The sequence below is a fragment of the Fukomys damarensis genome, unplaced genomic scaffold (assembly GCF_012274545.1).
Source record: "Fukomys damarensis isolate Sample0158 unplaced genomic scaffold, DMR_v1.0_HiC HiC_scaffold_16, whole genome shotgun sequence".
NCBI lineage: Eukaryota > Metazoa > Chordata > Mammalia > Rodentia > Bathyergidae > Fukomys > Fukomys damarensis.
In genome coordinates, this window is record NW_022900928.1 from 126,317,394 (window position 1) to 126,344,093 (window position 26,700).

Consider the following 26,700-nt stretch of genomic DNA (forward strand, 5'->3'; position numbering starts at 1 on the left):
CCGCGGGCACTGCGGACCCAGGAGAGCGGCGCGAAGACGTCCTGATGGCAGAGACGCGGGTCCCTGGAGAAAAGTTGGAGAGGATTCGTTGCCGGAGGGGCAGGCAGAGAAGCCGCTGTGAGCTTATTGCTGGGCTTCAGTTTAGCCCTCCGGAGAGTCTGGGGCAGGCGGGGCAAAGTTTTAAATTGGAGATAAGGCACTGGCTAGTTGTGCGGCGGTGTCGTCGGTGAGACTTGTGACTCAAATACCCCGGAGTCCTGGTGAGACGACGGCATTGTTTGAGAAGAATGGAGATGACCATCTTGGGTTATTCAGATGGTGTTTTTCTTGTTTGCTTCCTTAACCTTTATTTCGACAAAGATTTTTTTTTTATCGTTGTGAAATTTCATTTGGGAAGTTCGTGGAGGATTTTGGAACCGCTGATAAGATGCGCCTGTATACTACTAATTCTTTTGGATTCAGATCAGCTACTGGAGTGCCAGTTGCTAATTATTTCTCATTCTCAAAATCCTTGTAAGATTAATAACTCAAAGTACATAACAAATGAAAAACCGGACTTCTCAAAGGTTGAAAAATGCAGGACATTCCCAATAGTTACTATTTGCCTTTTCCCTCTTGTAATTTGGGCAGTGAGGCATTATTAGCTTTCCATGAATGTATTACAAACATTTTTTGAGTGCCTACTAGATTTTAGTGAAGCTTTGGGATATGCAGGTAAGTACATACTAGATTGTAGTGGAAGAAGTGATAACTATATAATATGATAAATAAATTCAGGAAAAGGGTCAGCATAAGTACGTACTATGCTGAACATTAAAATGGTGTGATTGGAGTGTCCCACAGGCTACTTTTAGGTTGTGTAGTGACACTCGGAGAAGTTGTCAGAGGCTGATACCTACCTAGGAGACAGTCTGCTTCATTTATAAATGAAGTAAAGCTAAGAAGTAAAACCTGTGTTTCACAACTTTGGTTCTAAAATTAAGCTAGTAGTCCAATTTGTTTAAAGTGTTTAATAAATGTGCTTAAGCATGTCCTGCTTTGATTGTACTAAATACATAAGTACAAGTCAAGTCCTTGAAGCATTTAAAGTATGTTCTTTAAGATACTTCCAGATTTCTAATTTTTTTTTCTTTTCTGGGGGGAATTGAACACAGGGTATTTTTCATGCTACACAAGTACTCTACCATTGAGCCACGCCCCCGACCAGATTTCTGATTGTTTAGCCTTTTATAAGTATAGAAAGTATTCCCTTGCAGCTAATATGTAACATCAGGGAAATACTTTCAGATGTCACCCTACATCCCCTGCTTTAGAAACATTCTGTGTAAAAGGATGCTCTGGTATCATGAGAATTGTTCATTTCCGTGGAATTTAATCTGTAGCGGATAGGACTTCATTTGTTTGTTTAGTCCTTACTTCACACATACTGCTCACTTTTGTGTCCTACACTGGGAGACTGCGCAGTCACCTGGACCCTACTGTGCTATGGAGTTTGTATTCTGAGTATCTGGACATATGCTTCACAATGCATTGTGATTCTCTTCTCGGAGAGTATGCTGTTCCTGAAATGCATAAATGAATATAGAAGACTTCCCAAAGGAGTTGATGCCTGAATAAAGACCATGCAAGACAGGGCGGGTGTGGTGGCCCAAGCCTGTAATCCCAGCACTCGAGAGGCTGAGGCAGGAGAATCCCTGTGAGTTTGAGACCAGCCTGGGCTACCTAGTGAGTTCCAGGTGAGTCTCAACTACATAGTGAGACCCTGTCTCAAAAACAAGCAAACAAAAGACCACACAAGACAAATTTCAGCCTCATATGGTTAAAAGTCCAAGTACTTATAAGCTACAGAAGCCTGCTTGAATTTTGGCTATTCAAAGTATTAGCTATTTGGTATTAAGAATGCCACTCAGTTTTGTCACATAGGAAATGGTGAAGGTAAAATTTCCTTTGCACATTTTGGATATAGGTTTGTGTTTAATATTAAGGGATAATGTGGGTTAAGCATCTCACACAACTCTTGGTACATTGTATGTATACAATAATTGAGAAGTGTTGACAGGAGGAGAGGACATTCTATGACTAAGGGAATAGTAAGTAAATTGCAATGAAATGAGAAGCACCCTAATAAAAATATGTCACTGTGGAGTTTTTGAATGTAACCCAAAAGCTGACTCAAACTGGTTTATGTGAAGATTTCACGGAAGAGTTGATACCTGAGTAAAGGCCATTCAAGATAAGTTTCAGCTTCATGTGGTTAAAGGACCAAGTACATGAAGTGATTAAAAGTGAGACTTTAATCCAGCATCTTAATGTTACTGGTTAGCTTTCCCTCAACCAAAGGTTTGTCCGCATCTCCTGGGGCAACATACTGCCTTAAATATGTCCTTGGTCCAGCATTTTCAGAAATTCTGCACTTCTGTCTGATTAGGTTAGTTTAGTGCAAGTCATGGGGCTACTTTGAAGCAGTGCCTTGGCTGGACATTTGCTTCCCCTGACTTCTTTTGGAACAAGGATCCCCGTGTAATGTTCCCAAATCAGAAATCCCAGATTCCTCGGAAGGAAAGATTGACTGCTGAAATTAGAGCCATCAAATGTGTATTGCAGAATACTGAAGGGATAGTAGGTCTGGAGGATTTTTTATTTGAAAAGCAAAAATGCCAAAAAATAATTTAGAACAACTATTGAGTTAATAATAATTAATGCTATGTAGACGACATAGTATGATTGAAAGAATAAGAATTTTAAAGTCAGAATTTGAAGTCACTAGCTTCATGATTTAGAGCAAGGTATTAAACAAGGACACTATGTGGCATGGCGTGGTTCTGTCCCCATGGCTTTGGATTTTAAATTTGGGATAAGTTGATAATTTATAGCTCAGGGTTGTAAGAGGATTGAATGGTTCAAGTACTATATTTACTGAGAACATGCTACCTTTGAGGATGGGCTAACTGATGGAGGAACAAATTATGATAAGGCATGTTAACTGCAAGTTGCTTTGTTTACCCAGAAAATGACTGATAACACAGTAAGTGGTACCTACTATCATGGATTCTAAATTTCAGGATAGTCACATAAGTTTTAACATTCATTTAACACAATCTTTAAGTAAATTAAGCCAGTATCTTATTGTGAATATTATTAGATTCAGAGCTAATCTGTCCTCTTTTTTTCAGTTGAGTGTCTTGTATGCTGAGTGAGGCTCATTCAAAATATAAAACTGAAGTCAGATTGTGAAGCTTTAATGTAGACTTCAGGTTTAGATGCAGTTTAACTATTTGTTTTAGAGGCAGAAAGGACATGACCTTACTTACTAGTTTGTAGGTATCTATCTGATTCTCGTTACAGAACACTTTGTTAATGGACACTCCAGTAATTTAAGTTACAGCCAGCAAGGGTAGAGTGTTTGCCTAGCATGCATGAAGGCTGCCTGGGTTCAATCCCTAGCACCTCAAAACAAAACTTAACCTTGATGTTAAGTAACTTTTAGTTGATTGAAAGACTAAATTACTTGTTTTGTATTGACTGAAAACATGAGTGCCTTCTTTAAAAAATGATTTATAAATTTTTCGCTGAAGGATTGAATAAAATGAAAAATGACATTTGTATAAGTTTGTCATTCTTAATGGCACCTATTTTATGTGGCTGCTGCATTTAAACTGGGTATTTCACAGTTGTTAAATGTAGCCAGATACTTATTTTCTGTTTTGTGAATGTTTTTTTACTCTTTAGGTGAATATTCCAATAATTTTATTTTTAAAATTAAAATTAGACAGGTTAAAGAGGAATTTATTGTTTTTAGGATGATAGCTATCAGATAATCTTGGAGCTGTGTTTATTGTATTCAGGACTTTATGAGGTCACAGTGGGCAGTGATTTATATTCTTAGTTCCGTTTTCACTTTTTTTTTTCTTTTGACATCCTGGAGATTGAATCAGTGCCTTGTGCATGTTAGGCAAGCATCTCACCGCTGAGCAGTTCCTCAGCCCCTTTTTGAATTTTGTTTTGAGACAGGACTCGCCAAATTGTCTGGGTGAGCCTTCAATTTATGATCTTCCTGCTTCAGCCTCCCACATAGCTGAGATTATAGGGTTATGCCACCTGGAACTTTTAATTTCTTGTGACTTTCTAATTTGGCAGCATTCAGTAAGATATATATATATATAGTTTTTTTTTTGTTTGTTTGTTTTTTGAGACTGACCTGGAGCTCACTATGTAGCCCAGGCTGATCTCGAACTCCCAGTGATCCTCCTGCCTCAGCCTCTGGAGTGCTGGGATTACAGGTGTGTGCCACCATACCCGGCCAGTAAGATATTTTGACAGTGTAATAAAATTTCAATTTAGAATAAGTGACAGAATTGTTTGATACTTTTAAAAAACTGAATGACTTTAAAAAAATTAAGTGAAATAACGTGCTTATGTGCCTGGGTTTTCAAAGCTTTTGTTAAAATTAAAATAGTAATGATTATAACTACTTAATTAATGCTAGCTCAGTATCAGGCTTTTTAGTTTAGTAACAAGCATTTTTTTATTTTGAGGTGGTAGTCTCAACAAATTGCTATGTTGCCCAAACTGGGCTAGAATTTAAATTCTGCTGCCTCAGCCTTCCAGAGTGCTAGGATCACAGGTGTGTATTTCTATACCTGGTTCTGCCTACAACTTTAAATTGTAAAATTAACATACTCTTAATTCTTTGCTGTGATATCCAGTTTGATGTTGGCATCCAGAATTAGTTGATTCCACCCTTAAAGAATACATAATTTCTTGAATACTATAAATTGTGAATTCTTTATTTGGGGATTTCAGTGGCAGGACACATAGTTTATGGGTATGCATATGTTTCAGGGTTGCGTTATGCATGTTTTAAAGGAAATTCCTTGCTCCAAATGTGTTATCTTTGAATTTTATTCAGAAATTGTGGTTATGGGGCTGGGGATTTAGCTCAGTGGTGCCATCACCTGCCTCCTCTCAAGCAGAACATCCTGAGTTTGATCCCTGGTACCAAAAACAAAAAAAGAAATTATGAGTATGTATTCTGCAGGCAGTGGGATACTGTGCCTGGTGCCTACTGACTGTTCAGCCGTGGTCCTTTTGGGTTCTGCATATTTGTATGTTCCAAGATGGTGACCCTGGACTCAAGGATCCTCATGCCTCAGCTGAGTAGCTGGGACTACAGTTGGTGCCATTATGCCCAGCTCTTAGCTTACTTTTATTTATTTATTTTTGTTTTTGTTTTTTAAGACAGGGTCACACTATGTAGTGAGACTGACCTGAAACACACTGTGTAGCCCAGGCTGGTCTCGACTCACAGCGGTCCTCCTGCCTCAGCCTCCCTAGTGCTGAGATTACAGGCGAGCACCACCACGCCCAGCCTCTTAGCTTACTTTTAAAGCAATTGTTCTAGAGTTGTTTTTGGAGACAATCTCATTGTGTAGCCCTGACTGGCTTGAACTCTTGGGTATCCTTCCTCAGCTTCTGACTGCTGGGATTGCAGGCTTACACAGGCTTGTGCCACCATACCCAACAGCCTTTTTACAGTCCACAGTTAAATAATAGCTTTTCCTAGTGAGTTGATAATTAAGTTTAAAACCCTTCACTTAAGTATTCAGAGAAACAATTCTTGAATCATTGTTTTATGTAATATTCAATTTATGTATTTACGAAGTGCTCTACTAGCTATATAACCAAGTACTGTATCAAAGGACTCTTGATAAGCATAAAGCTCAGTTGGAAGGTGCAGGAGTGTGGCCTTCTGGTTATGAATGTGTAGACACTAGCTAGTTTTGCAGAGGGAAGGAGAAACACAGATTCATCCAGCAGATGGGGTAAGAGGAGCTCTTCTGTACAGTGAAGTAAGCACCTTTGATAGTGGGAAAACTACATTGAGCATCTAGGGTATGGCATCATTTCCATATTTAATGCATTTGTCTCTGTTTTTTACTTATTTGTCTGTGGATTTTGGCACAGAATGATTGTAAAAATTTTAGTCCTGAATTTCAGAGCAGGTAAAGTACAATTTAAAAATTTAAAATTTTAAATATTGGGCTGGGGATTTAGCTCAGTGTTTCCAGTGCCTGCCTCGCAAGTGCAAAGCCCCGTTTGATCCCCAGTATGAAAAAAAAATTAAGAAAAATATTATCAGTGACTTGTAAATAAAAAGAATTAAAACTTTATTCTTGTATCATTCTTTGGAAAACAAGCACATCTCCAAAACTTGTACTTTCAGTTTTTATCTGTGTGACTGACATACATGATGCTCCCATTTGTGAGAAACTTCTGGAGATCTCCAGGAGTAGGTATCATTACTGCTTTAGTTTTCTCACGTTAGTAAATCCTTTTCTAGTTTAAATAGACAAAAGAGTGATTATTTAGAGAAACAAAACTTGGATTTCTAATGTTTATAAACGTTTATAATTTTGAGTACTTTCATAGGCTCCTTTGACATCCTCCCAAGAGCTGTTGCCCTAGAGATACCCGACTGACCATGCTTAAGATGAAATTCATAAGCTTAACAGAACAGGAAACTTATTTGAATTGTTTGAAATACTAGGAATGGTAATTTCTTAAATACAGCTTATAAATTTTTATTGGTTTATTAGTATGTGTGTAATACATAATGTTTACATCCTTTTGCGGAGTTGGTACCTGTACAAAACACATCTTAATTCCTTTTTCACCCCTTTCCCTCTCTATCCTCCCCCTACCCAGCTCTTCATCCCCCGCCCTTTTTTGCAGTACACGTTTACATTCCTTGTGGTGGCATTGGTACATTACATAACATATCCCAATTCCTTTTTTTATCCTTTATCTATTCTCCCCTATGCCTCTTCGCTAATGGTAATTTTTAAATAGTTAGAACATTTTGTTCATAGGTTTCTGAATATGGTATTAGTCCTTTTGCTGGAAACCGTATTTTTTTTTAAGAGAGGGAAGTCATAATTACACCTTGCTTTTATTATGGTTGCGTATTTTTAGAGGTAAATTAACAAACTGGATCATGCTTCAAGGAATGTGCTCAAGATGGGAAAGAGATTTGAAGCTGCAAGAGTGGATCTTTCATGCCCTTACCAGAAACAGAATTGTTACTGCCTTGAAGAAAAAAAAACTGGGGTATGGGGGCGTTGTACATGTGATCACTGACTTTGGATACTTTATAGTCTGTTGTTGAAAAAGTAATATTCTTTATGACTCCAGGAGAGGATATAACACCAGTGCATGGAAGTTACAGAGAAATATGTTTAGAGAAGGAAGAGAAATTTTTCTTGTAATTGTCAGGTTCTAAAAATTCTTGTTCATTTTTTGTTGTTGTTTAAGCTCTGAGATGGGAAAGTATGAAAAATTAAACTAATAATGTGGGAAAATCTAAAAATGTGCTCATTTTTCTCTTCACACCTTTCCTCTTATTCAGTGAATCTTGATGGTTCTCACTTGGAACAGTTGTAGTTAGTAGGTACTTTACAAAGATTGTTAGTTTTGTGAGAAAATTTTCATCAGTTAAAGAGAATAACCTATAAATATATGAATTATGAATTACTTTGGCAAGCAAGAATGGTTTATTTTGTTCTTTGTTTCATTCTAACTTCAATTTTAATGTTTTCTTTTTTGGAAACGGCGTCTTGATATATAGTTCAGGTTGGCCTTGAAGTCACTATGGAGCCCAGGCTGGCCTCGAACTCTTGGCAGTCTTCCTGCCTCAGCTTCCTCCATGCTGGAATTACCGTCAGTTTTTATTAAAAGAATATATGAGCTTATTTTTAAAAGCAAAGTGTATGACAGACAGTAGTGAATGATTTCCCAGTTTCTGATTACCATAGAAAGTGAATTTACCTTATTGTTTCTAACATAACATTTTTTATTTTGCATTTTTGTCTATAATTACTGACTTTCCACCATAAAAGGAAAACGTTAAGGATTTGGCCTTTTTGTTTTCTTTAGTTGGTTTTTTGAGACAGGATCTCGCTGTGTAGTTCAGTGATGCCTGGAACTCACTGTGTAGCCCAGGCTGGCCTCAGACTCCCCCGCCTCAGCCTCTCAAGTATTGGGATTACAGGCTCGTGCCACCTGTCACCATGCCAGGCTCAAAGATTTGGCCTTTTTAATATTTTTCTCATCCTATCCTCTTCACCCATACAATCTTCTCCTCAGGTTTACAATTGTTGAGTTGTCTTAGCCTTGCTTTTCCATTTGTGTATCATGACTATATCCCCAGATAAATGATCTCTGGCTGATCTCTAGCATATCTTTTGTTCTGATCAGACATAGCACATATCTCTAAAATCTTTCGGGGGGGTGGGTGTTTTTCTTTTTCTGTGTAACTTTGTAACACTCAGCTCTGGAAATGTTGCTTTCTAGCCTCTGTGAAGCTGTCACTGTGGGACTTCTGCCTTCATCCTGAGAGTTCCTTTCAGCACTGGGCTGTCTTTCCTGGACTTGCCACAGTTAGCCTCCTGATTAAAGGTGAAATAGAAAATCAGTTTTGAGACTTAAAGGGTCAAGAATGTCTCATTGTACCTTCATTGGAAAAGTTGTTTCTCTGGATTCATAAAGATGAAAATGTTTTTACCCTTGGAACTTTTAAGGCTGTTGCCCTGTTTCTGATTCTTTGTAACCCATTGTTTTCTTCCTCCATTGTGATTATTTATGATCTTAACTATATCCCTGCTTGTTCTGTACCTCATCTTGAAGTATTTTGGTGTAGGTCTTTTTGTTTGGTGTGATAGGCCCTTTTTTGGGTGCTGGATTTGGAAATGCACAGTTTTTTGTTTTTTGTTTGTTTGTTTTTTTTTTTTTTTTTTTTTTGTTTGTTTGTTTTTTTTTTTTTTTGTTTGTTTGTTTTTTTTTTTTTTTGTTTGTTTGTTTTTTTTTTTTTTTGTTTGTTTGTTTTTTTTTTTTTTTGTTTGTTTGTTTTTTTTTTTTTTTGTTTGTTTGTTTTTTTTTTTTTTTTTTTTTTTTTTTTTTTTTTTTTTTTTAGTTAAGAGATAGTTGGTATCATCTTCTTGGGGAATGAAAAGCCCAATTTCTGTTGTGCTAGGAAGGTGACTGATTCATGGAATCTGTCATTCAGTATGGACGGTCTCGGAAAACGCCCCAATTTGTAGCCTGGTACCCAGCAACAGTCCTCAGCTCTGCTTGGGTCCGCTGTAACTGCCTAGATTAAACTTTTCTTCAGGCTCTGCCTAGGCTGTGGTTGGGATAGGCTTGTGGTTGTTGAGGAAGTGGGAATCTAATGATTTTTACCCTACATATTTGTAAGTGCCCCCACCTGCATCTAGTTCTTTCATTGAATATTTTCACAGGTTCTGTGGTAGCATTCACCTTTCATTTGGCTTGTCCTAGTCTATGAGAGCTAATTTTGACTTTCTCTGTAAACTCAGTTGCTGCTGAGAGGGTCTCAGTGCATTGCCCAGTCTGGTCCTCAGCATTTGTGCTCACCTGATCCTCAGCTCGGCTTCCTGAGTAACTGGGATTGCAGGTGCACACCGCTGTGCCTGGCTTGACCTAGGCATTTCCTTTTTATCTTCCAAGTTTTGTTATTAGAGAACTATTGAGCTCTTTCCTTGTTTTCTGTCCCCCTGTCTGTAGTGGCTTAATACCTTTTATTCTTTTGCTATCATTTTATTAGGGGTTGGAGATGTAGTGAAGGCATTTTTAGGTTTTGTCCGCTGTTAACTAAATACCATAATTAGGTTTACTTTTATTGTTTTGTTTTTGAGACAGGGTCTCACTGTGTAGTCCAGGCTGGCCTTGAACTCACTGTGGAGCCCAGGCTGGCCTCAGACTCATGGTGATCCTCCTGCCTCAGCCTCCAGAGTGCTGGGATTACAGGTGTGTGCCGCCACATCCAGCTAAGTCATTATTTCAATGTTATTTTTTAGATGCTTGTGCTTAATAGTATTACAGAGATCTAATGGTATAGCATTTGTAGCTTTCCAAGAAATCCCAGATAACAATTGTGGTTTACATATATACATGTACTATATATATAACATATACTATACATACACACACACATATATAGTATATGCATGTACTATATATGTGACATATACTATATATACTATATATAGCATATACATACTATATGTGCTATATATGCTATATATATATATATATAAAACATATACTATATAACATGGATAGACTAAGGTTTTGGACAATTCAGTACATGTAGTATCTTGTAGACTCTTAACCTACTAAAGACATTTTCTATCTGTTTTAGATTTTAAATGTGTAAGTTTTACAGTATGAAATACTGTGTTTTGTTTTTAAGTGACTAGGACTGGGATACAACTAAATGTTGCATTCACTTTATTGTTTTCTTTTTTGTTTGTTTGTTTTTGGTACTGGGGATTGAATTTGGGACCTTGAGCTTGCGAAACTCAAGGGGGCTTTATTATTTTCTGCCAAAAGTATCAGCAACCAAATAAAATTTCACAGCATATTAAAATATTTTAACCAGCTTTTCTCCCAGCATGAGAAAAACAGTAAGACAAACTAAGCTTTTTTACTGATTGAGCACAGATTGTTATTTGAGTTGAACAAATGGCTACTTGCAAGGTTGTTTGAGGCACAGTTCCTAGCAGTGTACTGCTAGACATGTGGAATGACATGTACCATCAGGTTAAGTCTCACCTGGGAGATGCCATTAGGACTAAAAGTCCTGGGGATCTGCGTGAGACTTAATTGTAACACAAAAAGATACTAGACTGCACCAGTCAGTAGGTTACTTTGAATCTTGAAAACATTTGGCAGTGTGTTTTCAAAACATCAATACCGCAGTTACTAAATCAAAAAAATTTTTGGTACAAAACTGAAGCCTTAAAATTTCTCTTTTAGAATGTAGAATACTTCATTCAATATTGGCCCTGTAAAATTATGATTTATTTGCCCAATACTTTTCATCTAATAGCTACGACTACTATTGTTATAATAAAATATTTTATGAATACTGAATTCACGTGGTAGCTAGACTAGGTTTGGCCATAAAGGGAAGTGGATGTGCGTTAGGATTAACAATTTTAGTCATTTAAATGATCAAATTGGTAGGTAGAGATGAAGGTTTGCTAGCAAGAAAAAATTAGTGTAAAAACTATTTACTCTAGATAACACGAGATCAGGACTTGAGCTTTTTATTTCTTGGCATAAAATTAACTTTGGTGTACAATTCTGTGAATTTTAACTGTGTGTAGATTTTACTCAGGATAATACCTTTAAGATAAACGTAATTAGTTGTCCTCGCTCCGTAGTTTGTTCCTTCTTACTGTGAAGTAGTATTCCATTGCTTGTTTATGCATTCCTCAGTGACTGGCAGTTTATAGTTACAGTTTTTGAGTAGATAAACATTTTCATTTTGCATAAGTAAATAGTTTGGAGTAGAATTGCTAGGTTAATGACAAGTTTGTTTAATTTTATTAAATATTGACAGTTTTTGTTTTGATTTTTCATTTTGTACTGGCTTGGAAGCAGTGAATTATATTTTATAGTCACCATTGAAATTGTACTGCTTATACTAACATCTAGAATTACTCATATTTTAATCTTGTAATGCAGAGTACTTAAAAATAAAGTGCTTTTTGTTGAAATGTTGAATTTGTCCCTTTCCCTTGTTTATATTGGACATTGTAATTGCTTTTTTATTTAGCTTTGCTCCTGTATGCATGCCAGTTTATTTATTCACCACTTCATATCTAAAGACCTCCAAAGTAGGTTTTTACATTTTTAATTTATTATTATTACTATCTTTTATTTGTATGTTTGTTATTTGTTTGAGAAAGGGCCTCTCTGTAGTTCAAGCTGACATTGAGATCACTATATCCCCCTGGGGTGGCCTTGAACTTTCAACAATCCTGCCACAGACTCCAGAGTGCTGGGACTACAGGTGTGTGCCACCAGGCTTGGCTTCAGTTTGAGTTTCTTTTTTTTTGGTACTAGGGATCCAACTCAGGACCTTGCACTTGCCAGTCACGTGCAGTGCCACTGAGCTAAATCTCTGGGCCTAGTATGAGTTTGTTTAGTGAAGATCTCCTGAGACAAACTCTTGAGTGTTTTAAAAATTTAAAAATGCCACTCTTTTGATCTCATACTTCAAAGTAGCTTTGCTGACATAACAGTTACTGCCTTTTACTACTTGAAGATGATATTATTTCTATTGAAAAGTCTGTGGTCTGTCAAATTTTGTTTCTTCTGTATTTTTCTGACTTTCCAGATCTTTTTGTGCTTGGGATCTTACTAAAATTATTTTAAATAGAATGTACTCATTCTGGTTTTGATAAGCTACACTTCTATTATGTCTGTAGATGTATGCTTTTATTAGATCTGAAAAATCTCAGCCATTATCTCTTGAAATGTTATCTCCTTTATTCTTTCAGTTCTATTCAGAAAAGGAATTGATTTGATGTATTATTAAATAAATTCTTCTGATTTTCTTTTCTCTTTTTTTGTGTCTCTTTACATACCTGTATTGTTTTCTTGTTTTTCTTTTGTCTTCTGTTTCATTAATTGTCTTTGCTGTGTCTCATTTGCTTTTTAACTGATTTGTCGAATTTTTAATTTCCATGTAAGTTTCTATTTTGCTCTCTAGCAAGTTCCCTTTCTAAAAATTCTAACAATAGGCTAACAGTTTTGGTAACACATGGAATCTCTCAGCAGTAAATCCTTTCCATAATGTACAAGTTTCTTCATACTCTTAGAAGTAGAATGAAATTAAGTATAGAAACTTCTGTCTCATGAATTTAATATTTGTTAACCAGTTGTTTTATATCTTGTAGTTCATTCTTGGTTGTAGTGAACACTTTCCCAGGTTTATTCTCTAGTTTAAATATATGTATACACAAATACATATTTTGGACTTGTATATTTATTTCTTTATCATTTTAAAAAGATATTTGTGTTTTCTGTTGTATTGCCAAGTTATGGAGGATTTTTTTGTTGCCAATGGTGTAAAAGTAGTGTGTGAGATCCAAAGAAAATCTGTTAATCTCTTTTGCTTGGAACTGACATAGATGTTGTATTTAGAGCAGTGGTTCTGAACTGTGAGGAGTTCTGCCCAGTGTCTAGAAGGTAGTCACTAGTTGATGGGGGACACTATTGATATTCAGGGAGTAGAGGCCAGAGTTACTGCCAGGATCCTATGATGTGCAGAGTAGCTCTCACAGTGCACTTAACCTGGCCCAGAATATCAGTAGTGCCATGGCCCAGAAACTCTGATTTAGAGAAATGAAGATGATCTAGTGTGTGTGAGTGTGTGTGGGGGGGTGGATATCATAGGATTTGGGAGGATATTTTTTTCTGGGTTTTAGAAAGATTGCAAGAAGACCTTGGAAAGGAAGACCCATTTTCTCTTTATCACATTTTTTTCTCTAATTCTTTAGCCACAGCTGTCCACATCAGTGAAGTCGACTAAAAGTCCAAAATTTTTGACAACTAATAGTAGTCAATTGTATTTTCATCCTGTCTTGCCATTTTTTAAACTTTTAATCAGAATGTATCTATCTATCTATCTATATCAATTAATATATAGAAGATATATAGATATATATTAACTGTGGAAAACATTGGAAAGAACAGATAATTAAAAATAGAGAAAAATCATCCAAACCTATATTCTGTAGGCAAGGATCTAATATTTTGGAATATTGGTTTGTTTTCTTTATAGAGATTTTTGATGTAATTTTGGAAATGTTATGTCATTTTTTATCTTAAAAATTCAAATATAAGAATAAGAATGAGTAGTGTTAGGTTTATTGTCATTTTTGGTGTTTTCCTATTATAAACAATGAACATCTCATACATAATTATTTAACATTTCAGATATTTCTTTAGAATAGCTTCCTCTAAGTAGTATTGGTAGGCCAAATGACAAGAATGAAGTGGTTCATACAAATTGGTGAATTCACACTATCTGTGTGTGAGGCTATTCATTTTCACTACAAACTCATTAATCTGAATGCTACTTAATAGCAAAATCATTTTTCAGTTTTCACCAAACTCAGTATGTGATATTCATGTATTTGGATGCTAAAAGATGAAATCTTTATGTATTCTTAAATTGGAAATATAATGTCTGTGTAAATGGAATGTAAAAGAGCAATTAGAAAAAGCAATGTGAATGCATGTAAAATTTCCTTAGGATCATTCAGTTTATGTAATAAACTTGGCCTTGCAGCATTGTCTGCCATTTTTGTAAATTGAGCACTGTTTTAAGTGTACTGAGAAAATTCATTTAAAGAAATTCTGTAATGAGTGTTCTTGTTAAATGGGAAAAGAAGTCCTTTCATAGTTTGTGAGTTCATTCTTGTATTTGTTTCATAAATTCAAAATTTTGTCCATTTATTTAGGTAATATGAATACTTTCTTTGTTAGTAAACAGACCTATGATATGAAGGATCTGGAAATTTATCAGTAAATACACTACACATTGTATTGTATTCATGAGATTACATCTCTGTAATGTAATTTTAAAAGAGTAAGAGTTAGTGTTATGTATTTTTTAATTCAACAATTTGAGAGGTATAATTCTTCGCTCCAAAATATACATCGTTGTAATATTAGTGTTTGCTAGTTGTTCATGAAAGTTATGTCTTTGCCTTTTCTGTTAAAAAAAAAAAAAAGCTATTACAAGGAGGTGGGTAAAACAGTATTAGGGAAAAAGGAGTGTTACAGTGTGAGGCACAGAGAACAATAAGATAATTCCTTCTTTGTGACAAAGTAGGATGTAAATATATATCATAAGTTAATATAAAAAAAGTTCAAGAGTGGTGAATTTGTTTTCTTCACTTTGACATTCAGAGCACTGGGTAGAAATCACATCCTGTCAACACTGCAGGCCTTTGAGATAGTCTTGTTCTTAGGTGGACAAATTGGAAAGTAGCTTGATGCTTTAACAAATAATGACTTTCCACTTTTGGAAATTTAAGTGGTATATAGAGCCTTAGTTTATGATTGCAGATAATTTGTGAAGATACCTGAAAGTTATTTATACTGCATTTTTTCCTCACAGTTAAGTTTGAAAATTTTACTAGAAGAAAAATTGCTGTTAATTGAGTTTCTCCTCTGTTTAGTCTTTAGTTTCATATTTTATGACCTATCAAGACTTGGAAGGAAAACAGTGTATTAGTTTAAGATGTAACCAAAGCAAAATTAAATTAATCTTTCTCTGCCTTAAAATGTGAGACAGATAAAGTATAACTTATTTTATTTATTGTGACCTGAGAGGTAGGCTATTACTGGTTATTACTGGTAATTCGAGTGCAGAGAAAGAAACAGGGTAGGAAATTAGAGGAGCTTCTGTTAATTCTGAATTTTGGTTAATGTTGACTTAATGATACTATGAATTTCTAGATTATATAAACCATATTTCATTAAAAAATGTTTCTAAAGATTTGTTGTTGTTGTTGTGGTTGTTCCCAGGGATTGAACTCAGGACCTTGTGCCTGTGAGGCAGGCGTGTTGCCACTGATCTAAATCCCTAGCCTCTGAAGATTTTTGAAAGAACTTTGGTTCAGCTGCTATTTTTATATCATTGTTAAATCTCGTATTTAATTAGCATGGATGACTGACTTGACTATGAAAAATTCTATAAAAATATTAATTTGCTCTAGAAACTAGATTCCAAATGAGGCCTTTATAAGAGAACATGATCCCAAAGTAATTTCATTGAATTTTGCATGGAGTATTTTAACCCTTGTTTCTGTGAGGTCTTGTATTAGTAAATCTTGTATTAGTTGGACAAGTTTTTCCTCTTTTACATGATCAAAGTTCATCTAAATGAAATCCTCCATAAGATACTCCATACAGGGAGTCAGGGTTTTAGCTCAGTGGCATGCTTCTGCCTTGCTAAGTGCAAGGCTCTGAGTTCAGTCCCCATTACCCTCCCCACAAAAAAAGATCGTCCATACAGTGAAAGCTTCAGAGTTATAAAGGACATGCAATGTCATTAAATGGTATATCTTGCTATTTCTTAAATCGCTTCTCTGTGTTTTTACAGTTTCCTCTTAAGCACTTATTGCCTCCTGAGGTGACTGAAGACATTACTATAAATCTTGAATCGATGGAGAGAATGGCACTTTATTTATATTGGTTGCTTCAGGTTTTGTTAACTTTCCTATAGTTTTCTAAGTTAGCCCCAAAGGTGTAGATCTTCCAGTCTTAACACATCATTGTCTCTTGGAAAACATGAAAATGCTTAGTTTTAAAATTTTTACCATAGTGCAATAGTCTATACTTATATCAGAAATATACTTTTAGAAGTTCATATGCTGTAGATCCTTTGTTCTCCTAACTAGATACTTAATTGAATTCATCTTCAAATAAATTATTTAGTATGAATTCAACCAGACTTACTTTGGCATCTTGTAACAATTAAGAGTTTAAAATAATTTTTAAATACTTTTGATTTATGGAATGAAAACACTGTTCCAAATTCGAGTGTGCTAATTAAAAATGCTTTTACTTTGTAGATGTGTCATTTTAAGATGTTTAGTGGTAAATTTTGTGAAATATTTTATTTTTCAGGCGAGGGTTAAATCCCCCACACCGGGTGAAGTCTATCTCCATGACAACATTCACACAACAGGAAATTGAATTCCTGCAAAAACATGGAAATGAAGTAAGTGTTTTTACAGTTTTTAATTTTTTTATTGGCAGTCATTTTAATAAGTTGTTTAAAATGGTGAATTGTCTATAAAACATTGTTTTTGTGTTCTATAATTTGGACGGTACTCATTTAATAAAGTATTTTGAATTAATGCTTACTGTATACCTGAAACCTGAGCTGAAACACTTGTATTGAAAATTTATTGGTATTGGATGCTATAGCTCTTTTGAGAGGGTGTCCTGTATTTAAGTTACTGGTAGTCTTTGTTTTAAAAGTTGAAAAAAAGTTAGTGCTGTGATTGATAACTCTGTTAAACTTTTCTAGGCTATTGTGTGATCAACTTATATTTAATTCTTCTCCTTCCTTTTATTAAGCTTTTAACTCTGGATCTATGGATGGTGTTTAATATTTAGCAGGTGCTCAGTAGGGAGGAGATTAGTAGTTCAAGGGATAGCCTAGTGTCCGGAGGAACCAGACAAAGGAAAAGATTTGGACAGAACTTTTTCCTTTTACCACCAATGGGCTTCCCCTAATACTTTTTTTTTTGGAGACAGGCTCTCATTCTGTAGTTCAGGCTATCCTTGAGCTCACTATGGTAGCCCAGGCTGGCCTCCAACTCCTGGCAATCCTCCTGCCTCTGCCTCCTGAGAACTGGTATTACAGTCTGTTTACTTTAGTTTTACATTTTGCTAGTAGTAAAAGCAGTCATCAAATACTATTTTTATAAGAGAGAATTCTCTAGCAGGAGCTATTGAGACACAAGAGGAGTTTCTTTGTTTCTTTTCTTTCTTTCTTTTTGGTACTGGGGATAGAACTTGGGACCTTGTGCTTTTGAGGCAGGTGGTGGAACCACTGAGCTAAATCCCCGGCCCAAGAGGAGTTTCTGATATTAGTACTAGCTAACTATTGAAAGCTTGTCCCAGTGGTATATGCTTGTGATCCCAGCGCTCTGGGAAGCTGAGGCAGGAGGATCTCAAGTTTAAGCTCACCCTGGACAACTTAGCCAGACTCTGTCTCAAAAGTAATTCAGATTTAGCTTAGTGCAGAGGCCCTGGGTTCAGTTCTCAGTAAAACCCCCCCCCCCCCACACAGACACACACTGTTGATAAAATGAGCAAAGAAATAGCAGGTTTCTATAATCTTGGTAAAAATGAATCAGTCAGCCCAGTTGATTAATAATAGCCATTGTTATAGGAAAGTCTTCTTTTTTAGAAAAGTAGTAGTACTTCAGTTCTACTTGCATAGGTTTGATATCCTTTTTAGATATAAAAAAGTTTTAAATTATATTTGTTTGTCTTCATGTACCCTAAAAAATGTATAGAAGTATTTTATACTCAATCTTTCTTCCTAATACTTTGATAGTCACATTTTAAAATTATTTCCCTACTTGTGATACATATATAAGTTTGGTTCCACGATATTGAAGAGGTATAAACTCACAATTAGGAAACACTTAACACACGTATTTTAGAGAGGAGAGTACCCTTTGAAGTTTCCAGATTTTGCCAGTAACAACTTTAGTAATTAGATTCCAGATTGATCTGGGTACAGTATAGTAAAAATAAAAATCTGGATGAAAGGGTAGAAGATTTCTAATGTTATTAAACTTAGACTGATATGTTTACTGATTAAAATACAATTTGAACTATTTGTAAAAAGATTAATCTAGCATTATGGACTTGAGATTACTTCCTTAAAATCTTGGCAAGTAGACTAGTTATTTGTGAAATTAAAAATAATTGACTACTTCTGTTTTAAAAGAATTTTGGCAAGTTTTTGACACTCAGGATGGTGTCAGATGAAGAATATTATTCTGTTCTTAGATTAAAAATGTAATGATGGGCCCAGGATTTAGCTCAGTTGTTCTGCCGCCTGCCTCCCAAGCACAAGGACCCGAGTTCGAGCCTCAGTACCCAAAAATATATATATATATATAAAATGACAATAGACAGAGCAAGAATTACAAACTTGGATTGGAAAGCCATTAGAGAAGTAAGTCCATTAAAGAAGTAAGTAAAAGACATGCTGACCTGTCCATAGATAAGATTAGGTGCAAAATGGTAAGAGTGAAGAAACATACATTTAAAAAAAATTTTTTTTTTCCGAGACAGGGTCTCACTATGTAGTTGAGACTAACCTGGAACTCACTAGGTAGTCCATGCTAGTCTCGAACTCAACAGCGATCCTCCTGCCTCATCCTCCCGAGTCCTGGTATTACAGGTGTGCGCCACCATGTGCAGCAAGAAACATATATTTTTAATTGTGCTAAAAACACTTCTGGAGAGCTACCCTCTTAATAAAGTTTTCAGTGTACAATAAATTGTTAATAACTACAGATACCCACATTGTTCAGCAGATCTCTAATTTACTTGAATTCCATAACTGAAACTTTATCCCCACTGAATAGCAATTCCCCATTTCCTGCTCAGTCCCTGGTGCACATTGTATTTTCTGCTTCTGTGTTTGTTTTACATACCTCATATAAATGGACGCATACAATATTTGTCCTGTGATTGGCTTATTTCATTTAGCACATTGTTGTCAAGGTTCATCATTGTCACATATAGCAGGATTTTTGAAGAAATATTTTTACAACTGGAACATCAAGGGAAATTTAGAATATACAAAATGAAATACTTGGTATTAGAGAACTCACTATATATGAAAGTAGAGGCAAAACTTAAACATTAGGTGTGATTGGAATAAGGGCTGAGGGTGTAGCTCAGTAGCCAAGTGCTTCCTTAGCATGTGTAAGGCCTGGGATTGGTCTCCAAACACTGCAACACAACAAAAGGAAAGAAACAACTGGATTCATGAATCTTCAGTCCTGCAAGAAGGCATGTAGGTCAGTAGAACGTTTACTGTGGCAGTCCCTGAGCTGTGTGTTATGGGTGCATTTATGGTTGTGTCACACAGGTTTAGCTGACAAAGTGTTGCACTTGGTGGAATAAGTTTCAGAATATGGAAGAGAGGCTTAGTCTGTTGGTAGTAGAGACATGGGAAGACCTCAGGTAGAGGCAAAAAAGAACAACATTTGCTTGTTTTTGAGGTTGATTCACATTTAAGTGGACAGGAAAAAAACTCCAGGAGGGAGCAAATAGTATGCACAGAAAAAGGGAAATTTGTGATAAGAAGCTAGAAAATACACTAGTCTTGTAAATGCTTGTTAAAAAAGGCACTTATACCTTCTTAATAGTATGCCTGAAGATACCTTAAAACCACAATCTTCACAGCATTACCAGTTACCTGTGTTTTTAAACACTTAGGAGCTGTGTAGAGGGTGAGAATTAGTATTGTGAAGTGCAGAATGATTGGAACAACATCATAAAACTTCATAGACTTAAATGCAAGTGTTTTATTGTCAGTTTATCGTAAACATTTAAATCTTACATATAATATGTGTAGAGAGTAAAATTTACTTAATAAATTTCTTTGCTTTTATTATTTTTTTACAGAATCTTGCTAAGTTGCCCAGGCTGGTGTAGAACTTGTGATCTTCCGCCTTAATCCCCCTGAGTAGTGGAGTTTACAGCCATGAATTCTTTTTTTTGGGGGGAGGACCAGGGATTGACCTCAGGTTCTTGTGCTTGTGAGGCAGGCGGTGGCACCACTGAGCTAAATCCCCGGCCCCAGCTATGCATTCTTGACCTTGGTTCTTACTTTTTTCTTTTTGTTCTGTTAACACTTTGATCAGGATCCAAATAAAGTCTACATATTGAGTGGTTAATAGAGTTAAAACTTTGTACTGTTTATAAAGGCTGGATATTTTACCTTTCAAAATATGTTGTCATGTTTCTACTGTTATCTTTCAGTAGTTTGATTTGCAGTTTTGCATGTTGCAGTCTTTGATGGGTTGGCCCCATTGCTTTGGGCTTGTGGTGAGCCAGAATATCCTGATGGGAGTGCACGGTGGAGACACTTCATCACTAGAAAGCGAAAGAGACTGAGAAGAGGCCAGGGTTCTCCTTGAAAAGCAAGCCCTAGTGTCTGGAGATCTCCAGTAGGCCCCGCCTCTCAAAAGTTCCAGTACCTCACCGAAGTGCGGCCCTGGGGACCAAGCCTTTAGCTCCGGAGCCTGTAGGGGACATTCAAGATCCAAACTAAAGTATCTCATAATGATTTATTTTTTATTTTATTTGTTTATTTCTCTTTTTTGGTATTGGGGATTGCACTTGGGCCCTTGTGCTTGTGAGACAGGTGGTACAACCACTGAGCCAAACCCCCAGCCCTTGTAATGATTTCTTTTGTATCATAAAGTTATTTTTTTAAAAAAATTCTAGTGGTTTCTTTTCTTTGTCTGTATTAAGTAAATCATGGCTTTCTAGTTAACGGAATTTTTCTATTGGGTTAACTTCTGATTATCAGAGTTAATGGAAGGAGGTCAGTAAGTAGTGCTATAGGTAATTCAATAGAAATGAAAATGTAGAAATAATCCTATTTTGAAACATACAGCTTTTCTTTTCTAGAAATAAATTAACCTTCCTAATTATGTTTTAGGTTAAGGACTTAGAGTAAAAGCATTGTTACTGATCGGCCACAGACATGCAGTCTACATGTATAAATAATTGCTTACTAGTATTTGATTAGTTAGGTTTAATGCAAAACATTTTTTTTTTTTTTAAATACCTGGGATCTAATTCGGGTCCTTACACTTGCAAGGCAGGTGGCAGTACCACTGAGCTAAATCCCTGGCTCCAAAACATTAACTTTTAAAATAAACCCCTGAGGTATGCTTTTTCCCCTATACCATTCATAATTGATTCATTTTTTATTTTTAAAGCAGAGATTTATTAATCACTTGTGTACTAAGCTCTCTGAATGCGGTGGGTGTGATCAGAAGTAAAAATAGATATAAAGCTTTCAGTCTAGGGGAGAAAGATATAACAGTAAAATAAATACATCATTCCAGTTTTGGCATAAATGTAAAAAAGGCTTTAGTTTTTGAATTGATGCTTAAGAATATGGAGGCATGTTTCTTAGTGAAGTTATAATGACATTCTTAAGATCATTTATGAAGGTTAAACGTTAGTTTCCACTGCCTGCCTCGCATGCACACGTTCCCTAGTTCAATCCCAGGTACCAAGAAAAGGCTTTATTTTTATGAGAGAGCTTTTAAGGCCTTGCATTTTTCTTTTTAAACTCCTCAAATTTTTACTCTTAAGAGGCATTTTATTTCTGCAGGAGTTAAAACTTCCATATGCAATTTAAACGTTTTTTCAGTACCCCCTACCATAAGATTTTATATAACAAATATTTCTCTCAGTTTCTTCTCTCTTGGTCATTTTTGCCTTCAAAATATAACAGACATTTCTGTGGCTAATCTTACATACTTTGTCATTGCACCTAAAGCAGTGAGAATGTGCAAGAATACCCAGGTGCTCTTCATACTTTATCAATATACAGCTCAGGTTCCTTCCTGAGCTGTATACAACTCAGGCACAGTGCTGCCTGCTACACATCTGAATTTCAGTCCTTCCCTAGTGTCTTTTATGTTACTGTGGTATCAGCTGCTACTCAGGCTCCTGAAAATTGATGCTAGGTTTTTATTCTGGACCAGTGGACTATTTTGATTGTCAATACGGCATCTGTCATTCACCTTGGAGACATCTGGAGATATCCATCTGGTTTTGGGTACTTTATGAATTGGATAGAAGAAACCTGAAACAGGTTCTGGATATACTTGGGAGAAATCAATGACACTGAGTATTTCTTGGTTCTGTTTCATGGAATCAAAGCCATCCTGCCTGGGAAGATCAGCTTTGGGTCAGAGTAGCCAAGGGCTGTGCCTGTAGAAACTTGTTAGAAATTTGAAGAAATTTTGTCATTCTTCTTTTGGACCAAGAACTGTTGTTCATTTCCCCAGGCATGATCACATGGACCTGGGCTGTTTGCAAGAGTTGACTGAGCAGTCATCTTCTCATGCCAGAACTTGTCCTGCTGTATGCCCTCTGACAGCAGTATAGTGCCATAGGTCTTAGGAAGGGAACAGTGTTTCAGAGTAGTTTGAGCGAGTTGGAGCAGTAGGGAACCTGGGTAGAGTACTTGCTATGTTATCTAGAACCTTCCCTCTTGTATGGCCAGGTAGGGCCCTGGTTCGGGGCAGTGGCAGTGGCCAAATCTGCCTGTCTCCACCTGTCTTCCCCCATTTAATTATGGTAAGTTTCATGGATATACAAAGTTGAAAAGTTATGTAAGAATAGTAAACATCATCACACTGCATTTGCTTTAGCAGATATCTACATTATTTATTCATTCATCACTCCATCTTACATTTCAAAATAAGTTTCAGACACTAATTAAATACCACTTCTGAAAATGTAGGTATATCATTAGAGTTCAATATGTTCAGTTTTTTTGTTTTTGAGATGTAATTTACATGGTGTGAAATGCAAGAATTGTTAAATGTGTCTTTGGATTTGTTTTCTGTGGTGCTTGAGATCAAATTCAGGACTTGCAGTGCTAGGCAAGCACTCTACCCCTGAGCTGCATCCTTACCCCTGAATGACTTGATAGTTACTTGCAGTTTGTCAGCGTGAAGCCTGTAATGATTTAGCATGCAGGTATCATTCCAGTAAATGTCCTGATACTTCTTCCAATGAAGTCTATTCCCTTTCTAAGAGGCACCGTTCTTTACATTCATACAAATAAAATGACATGGTAAAGAATACACATTTTAGTACAACACTTTTGAGAGAAGTGTGTGGATGGATGTAGTTTCCTTTTCTTTTCATTACTTTCATTGTTTTGAGACAAGGTCTTACCACGTAACCCAGGGTGGCCCAGGATGGCCTTGAACTCCTTATTCCTTTTCATTACTGAATACTATTCTATAAATATATCAGATTTTGTTCATTCTTCTTTGTCAGATACTTCCTTAGTAAATAGTAAATATTTTCTCTCAGCTTGTGGCTTGCTTTTTTATTTTTTTGCTCTTTTTTTTTCTTTTATTGAGTTTATTGGTACATTTTAGGTATACAGTACAATTACATTCGTTATTGGGATCTTGTACCTTTACATGATAGGTCTTGGTTCTCATTTTTCCCCTTCTCCCTGCCCTCCTTTAACCCCCCGTTCTCTTCCCCATTTACAAACACTTTATTTCCTTCTTTTCATTTTCTCATACTTTTTTCTTTTCCCTTATTATCTTTCCCCTACCCTTCCCATTTTCCCTATACCTTTAGCCCTTTTCTTCCTATTTCACATGGTCAATTATCTCATTAGGATCTTGTAGCTTGCTTATTTTCTTATTGATACCTTTTGGCAAGCAGAAGTTTATTATTGTGATGAAATATAGTTATCAGTTTCTATCTTTGTAGTTAATACTTACACTACCCTGTCTTAAAAGTATAAAATAAAAACAGTAAAAATCATGAGAATAATATAATTTTTTTTATCAAAAAAGGTATTTGTTTTATTTATTTGGCAAATCTCCTCTCCTGTAGTAGTTGCCACCTGAAATCTCTGCTCCATTTTTCAGTTGTTCATTGTGTCGCTCCAGTGTGAGCCAGAGATTTGGGCACTGGTGTTAGGCAAGTTTTGTGGTGACTGTTCTTACCTCCTTTCTGGGATTTACCCCTCACGTTTAAGTTGCTGTAATTGTGGCAAACTTGTATGTCTTAAACTTGGATTTCTAGTTGACTTCTAGCAGTCCTGAGTTCTCGCAGGCTGGTTGCTGGTTGTTGGGGTGGTGGAGCATTGCTCTCAAGTGATGATCCTAACAAAAAGGGCAGATAGCTAATCTTCTCATGCAGAAGGTTTGCTTCATTTTATGGCCATCTGTCTGTTACTCACTGTGTACATTATAGTACTGTCTTCTAACTCAAGTTTTTAATTATTATACTTAGATCATTATTATTCTTGGATGCTGGGATGATATAGTAAATCCATGGTTGTAGCTATATCAGAAATTAGCATACTTTTCCTGTGAAGCATCAGGTAGTAAATATTTGGGCTATTCTTGTTGGTCATAGGCTTTTGTTTCAATATTGATCTTTGTTGCAATACTGATCTTACAACAAAATAGTCAGCCAATGATAGGCTTATATACAAACACAGGCCTTAGGCCAGAGTTAGCTCAAAAGGTAAAATTTGCTGACCTTTGTCTCTTACATGTGCTGGGAGAATTTGGATCAGTGAATTTATTATTTCTGCCTGAATAAGTTGGGAAGCTGAATGTTCTAGGTCAGTGTGTATATGTATTTCCGAAAAGAAGTTGCTTTCACTCATCAGATATTAAATGCCTACTGTGCTTCAAGTACTGAGCATACAAATAGTGATGAATTAGAGAAAGGGTTCCTGCCTCATAAAATTTTCATTTAAAAATTGTGAGACAAATGGAGTGAAAATATTGTGTTGTGTCTAGGATTTGAATAGAGAAGAGTGTGGTTAGAAGAAATGACGGTACAGATTGCCTATGGAGAGTTTATGGGGTCAGATTCTGTTTGGCCTAACTGGCCATATCTAAGAAGTTTATAATGTACTTATTTTTTAGAATTTAGCTTCAGTCATGGTATATATGTGAAATATTTTTCTGATTGTGAACTTTCTCCCTTGTCTTTATGTTGGTGATAGGCAGACAGGTGTGGTATGTGTGTGTGTATGTGTGTGTGTGTGTGTGTGTCTGTCTCCACTGTAGCGGGCTTGCCTAAAATACCTGAGGCCCAGGGCTCAACCCCCACATTGCTTTCTCACTCCCAAAATAGTTGGTGGTAGAATTTTTTACAGGTTTACAGTAACTATCTAGAGACCATCTAACCATATTTCTTGTTTGTGAGTATTTCTATTCAGTTTTTTTCCTGATTCCAAAAAGTAGATATTAATTATTCATAAGATTTTCAGATTTCAATGATTACCTGTTCCTGTGCTTCATGGACAGTATTATTCAGTGTTGTAATTATATCTTAAATTCAGAAGGAGGTAGTAGTCCTATCTTTCTCCTAAGTAGAGAAAGGACAAAAAAGTCTGAAATTAATTGGATGTAGATAAATGGGTTTAATGAAAAAAGTCTCTAATTCCAGGGCATCTTTCTTTCCTATCCTTGTATCTTTATATGTAGATATTGTAAGCAGAGATTATAACATTATTTATTCTTTTTAACCTTTTTGTGAAAATAAATGCTTGTCTGAATAAAGGTGTGTATTTATTTAAGTAAAGTTTTCTACTCTTTTCTGTACTTGACTTACAAATGTATTTTTTCTCAAGCTTGATAAAACACTCCTTTATATAAAAGAAATTTGGTATTAATGTGAATGCTTCCTATTTTTGGTGTTCATAATTGAATTTGTTAAATTACTTGCCCTGTTTATATTTATTATGATTTGTATGCGTGCTTGATAGCTTTTACCTCTGCCCTTCTAGCTCTAGCTTTTACCTTGCTCTGGTTATAGCTAGCTAGCCTGTCTGTGCATACAAATGGACTTTGCTTGCTTCTGGTTGTGTTTAGCAGATGGGGAACATTGTCATTAGGTAAAGGAAGAAAGGGGAGAATTTAGGATATTTACTTTCTTGACTTCTTCCCTGTGATATTTCTGCATACAGCTGTATTCTTCCAGTGACATTTTCAGCTCCTCTCAGGCAGCCCTCTTTGTTTTAGTGTTGTAGTGACCCCTTTCTCCCCATTACTGCCGGTGGGTGGTGGAAGTTCTGCTGTTACTAATTGGGGAAGACTACACTCTCATTTCTGGATTTTCTTGTAGTCTACCTACTTTTTATAACAGATGCTTTGATTAACTCTTCAAATTACTCATGTGAGTGTGCCATCTGTTTCCTAAAGTAACCCTGAGCACATATACAGTACTTAAAAATAATTTAAATTCTGTCACTGGCTATTATGATTGTAATTCTAAAATGGTTTATCACTAGAATAAGGAAAAAAATTGCTCTGACAATTTCATGAATTTATTTGTTTGGCTGGTGTAATTCTATTTTAAATTCATCGATAAGGATTTTGAATAAACTATTATCAGTCTGGTTATTTACTGTTTTAGCATTATTGAGAATTCAGAAGTACCAAATGAGAACGTAAGATTGTTATATGAGGTATCTTGTAATGAGAAGTACAATGTGCTAAAGAGGAAGGAGATGGTTCTCTCCAGACCACTTTGATTCTG

The 26,700-nt window shown here is 35.9% G+C and overlaps 1 protein-coding gene across 1 annotated transcript in view; it reads left to right on the plus strand.

Annotated features, from left to right (window-relative positions):
* Positions 1-26,700, plus strand: part of Agfg1 (ArfGAP with FG repeats 1) — a 64,442-nt gene that overhangs the window by 7,951 nt on the left and 29,791 nt on the right. Inside the window, exons 5-6 of the mRNA XM_010611742.3 lie at positions 22-117; positions 16,510-16,603. Of these exons, the coding sequence (XP_010610044.2) occupies positions 22-117; positions 16,510-16,603 (190 nt within the window). The remainder of the gene's footprint in view (positions 1-21; positions 118-16,509; positions 16,604-26,700) is intronic.